This window comes from Sorghum bicolor, chromosome 6, assembly GCF_000003195.3.
Source record: "Sorghum bicolor cultivar BTx623 chromosome 6, Sorghum_bicolor_NCBIv3, whole genome shotgun sequence".
NCBI classification, from domain to species: domain Eukaryota; kingdom Viridiplantae; phylum Streptophyta; class Magnoliopsida; order Poales; family Poaceae; genus Sorghum; species Sorghum bicolor.
Genome location: NC_012875.2, coordinates 6,691,310 through 6,694,603, shown reverse-complemented (window position 1 = coordinate 6,694,603; position 3,294 = coordinate 6,691,310). Strand labels below are relative to the sequence as shown.

At 45.9% G+C, this 3,294-nt stretch overlaps 1 protein-coding gene across 1 annotated transcript; it reads right to left on the bottom strand.

The window, feature by feature from the left end:
- LOC110436412 lies at positions 2,277-3,056 on the bottom strand. Its single transcript, XM_021463504.1, has one exon. It carries the CDS (start codon positions 3,054-3,056, stop codon positions 2,277-2,279), a length of 780 nt encoding a protein of 259 aa, XP_021319179.1.

The following is a 3,294-nucleotide window of genomic DNA, read 5'->3' as shown; positions in this document are numbered from 1 at the left end:
CAACCTGAAACCTGGTGCCTTTCCAAGCACTACATTCTCTAAAATTTCTTTTAATTTCTCATCCTCCAACTGACTTTTGTGGATTTCTTGCTCTAGGGTGGGCTCTAACTCCAATTCAACAGTGTTGTTCGCTAAACCCAAATTGAGATGTTCTATTTCAGCTAACAACTCTATGGGAATGAAGGTCAATTCCTGCCCATTGGCATAGCTCTTTCGACTAAGTGCATCGGCAACAACGTTTGCCTTCCCGAGATGGTAATGCACTTCCAGGTCATAATCCTTTATTAATTCTAGCCAGCGGCGTTGCCTTAGGTTCAGATCTGACTGTGTGAAAATATACTTCAAACTTTTGTGGTCCGTATAAATATCACACTTGTGTCGAATTAAATAATGCCTCCAAATCTTTAGAGCATGAACCATGGCAGCTAGCTCCAAATCATGAGTAGTATAGTTTAGCTCATGTTTTCTCAACTGCCTGGATGCATAAGCCACTACTCTTCCTTCTTGCATAAGCACACATCCATGGCCTAGGCGAGATGCATCGCAATAAATAGAGAATGTTTTACTCAAATCCGGTAAGGTCAACACTGGGGCTGTCGTCAACCGTTTCTTTAGCTCCTCAAAATTCTCTTGGCACTTATCTGACCAAATAAATGTGGCACTCTTCTCTAGTAGGGCTGTCATGGGCTTTGCTAACTTAGAGAATCCTTCAATAAATCTCCTATAATAACCAGCTAGTCCCAAAAAGCTACGGATTTCACTAGCATTGGTTGGAGGCTTCCAATTTAGCACATCCTGCACTTTACTCGGGTCTACGGCTATTCCACTGTTGGAGACCACATGTCCCAAAAATGAGACCTCATCCAACCAAAACTCACACTTGCTTTTCTTGGCATACAATTTATTCTCTCTAAGCTTTTGCAAGACCAGTCTCAAATGTTCAGCATGTTCTTCTTTTGTTTTGGAGAAGATTAATATATCATCAATGAATACTACCACGAACTTATCCAAATACTCCATGAACACCTTGTTCATCATATACATGAAGTATGCAGGTGCATTGGTCAGCCCAATGACATGACTGTATACTCATACAAGCCATACCTTGTGGTAAAAGCTGTCTTAGGTATGTCAGTTGCACAGATTTTCAACTGGTGATAGCCAAATCGAAGGTCAATTTTGGAGAACACACATGCTCCTTTCAGTTGGTCAAATAAGTCATCTATTCTAGGCAGTGGGTACTTGTTTTTAATAGTGACCGATAATCCACACACATCTCTCCTAGTGCCATCTTTCTTATCAACAAAGATTACCGGTGCACCCCAGGGTGAAGAACTAGGATGAATAAACCCATTTTCTTATAATTCCTTAAGCTGTTTCTTAAGTTCCTCTAATTCATTTGCCCCCATTCTATATGGTCTTTTTGCTATGGGTGCAGTTCCAGGTAAAAGCTCAATAAGAAATTCAATGTCTCGGTCTGGTGGCATACCTGGCAACTCGTCCGGGAACACATCTGGGAACTCATCCACCACCTGGTCTTCTTGATTAGCATCACTCAAGTGATTCACTGTCGCAGTTGGCTGAGGTTGCACTGCCACATCCACACTTATTCTGTCCCCACCTGGTGATGTCACCACCACAGACTTCTCCTGACACTGAATTACTACCCCATGCTGCTTCATCCAATCCATTCCAAGTATAAGGTCAATTCCCATGGTTCTTAGCACAATAGGTTTCACCTTGAAATCTACCCCCCTTAAGGATATACTAGTGGAGGGGCTCCACTAATTAGCTGGCATGTTACCTCGCGGTGAATTTACTAGCATAGAGTTTTTTAGTGCACAAAGTGGGATGCTATGCACTCTAACAAATGCTTCGGAGATGAAAGAATGTGAAGCACCAGAATCAAACAGTACTGTAGCAGGGATGGAGTTGATGTTGAACGTACTCATCATAACCTCAGGTGCTTCCTGAGCCATGTTAGTGGACACATGGTTCACCCTTCCAGAAAAAGGAGGTCGAGCAGGCCTCTGATTGCTGTTCTGGTTTTGCTGGGCTGGTGGATTCTGCTTCTTGGGGCACTGGTATGCATAGTGTCCCACCTCTCCTTAGCGGTAACAGGCATTGGGATTGCCGTTGGGTGCCGCACTCTTGCTAGGAGCATTGTTGGGCACTCCTTGGCGTGGTGCTTGGTTGTTGGCCTGTTGTTGGGGACGCTGCTGACTCTGATTGCCATACTGCTGCTGGGGACGTTGTTGGTTTTGGTGGCTGTACTGCTAGTGGTACTGAGGGCGCTGTGGGAACTGACCACGGTTCCACTGATTTGGTGGCCCTTGGTTGCGCTGAGGGAATCCCTGCTGAGGATATGCACGTGGGCGAGTGTTGCTGCCCGACGGCTGCCCTTGGAGCTTTCTCTTCTTTGCGTCCATCTTCTTGCGCTTGTTGTCGATGACAATAGCACGGTTCACCAATTCTTGAAAACAAGGGTAGGTGTTGCTCATCAGGTGTAGCTGCAGTCCATCATACAAACCCTTCAGGAAGAGGCGCTGCTTGTCAGAGTCCCTAGCCACCTCATATGGAGCATATCGTGACAGTTGTGCAAACTTGTCACGATACTCACTGACTGACATCGATCCCTGCTTGAGAGACCAGAACTCTTCTGCTTTCAGTTCTATCAGACCCTCTGGAATATGATGGGACCTGAACCCTTTAGTAAATTCCTTCCAGGTGACTGGCGGAGCATTGTTCAGGCATCCATATTGATAGGACTCCCACCACTCCTGAGTAGGTCCTTGCAGTTGGCCTGAGGCGTACAACACTTTCTCCAGGTCACTACATTGGGCTATGTTCAGCTGCTTATCGACTGCTTTTAACCAGTCGTCTGTCTCCAGTGGATCAGAGGCATGAGTGAACACTGAGGGACGTCCTTTCAAGAACTCCCCACGCTTGTCGCAGACTTGAACCGGCGGTGGTGCTGCTACTGGTTCATTGTTCATGCGGTTCCTCATGGCTTGCATCAGATTGTCTTGCATACCCATGAGCTGCTCAATAGTCATCGGCGGCGGTGGTGATGGCGGATTCTCAAGTACACCACGTCCACGGCCACGACCACGGCCACGGCCACGTCCACAACCAGCGCCTGCTCCTTCGGCGTCCATCTGCTTCCAACAAAGATTCATGGTTTTTAGTGATCTTCCAAAATAATTATTCATCACTTATAATGAATAAGAATAAGACTAGCAGTTTTCTGGACCAGTTTCAAACTCAGCAGGTAAGTAATTCACGCTTATCTCA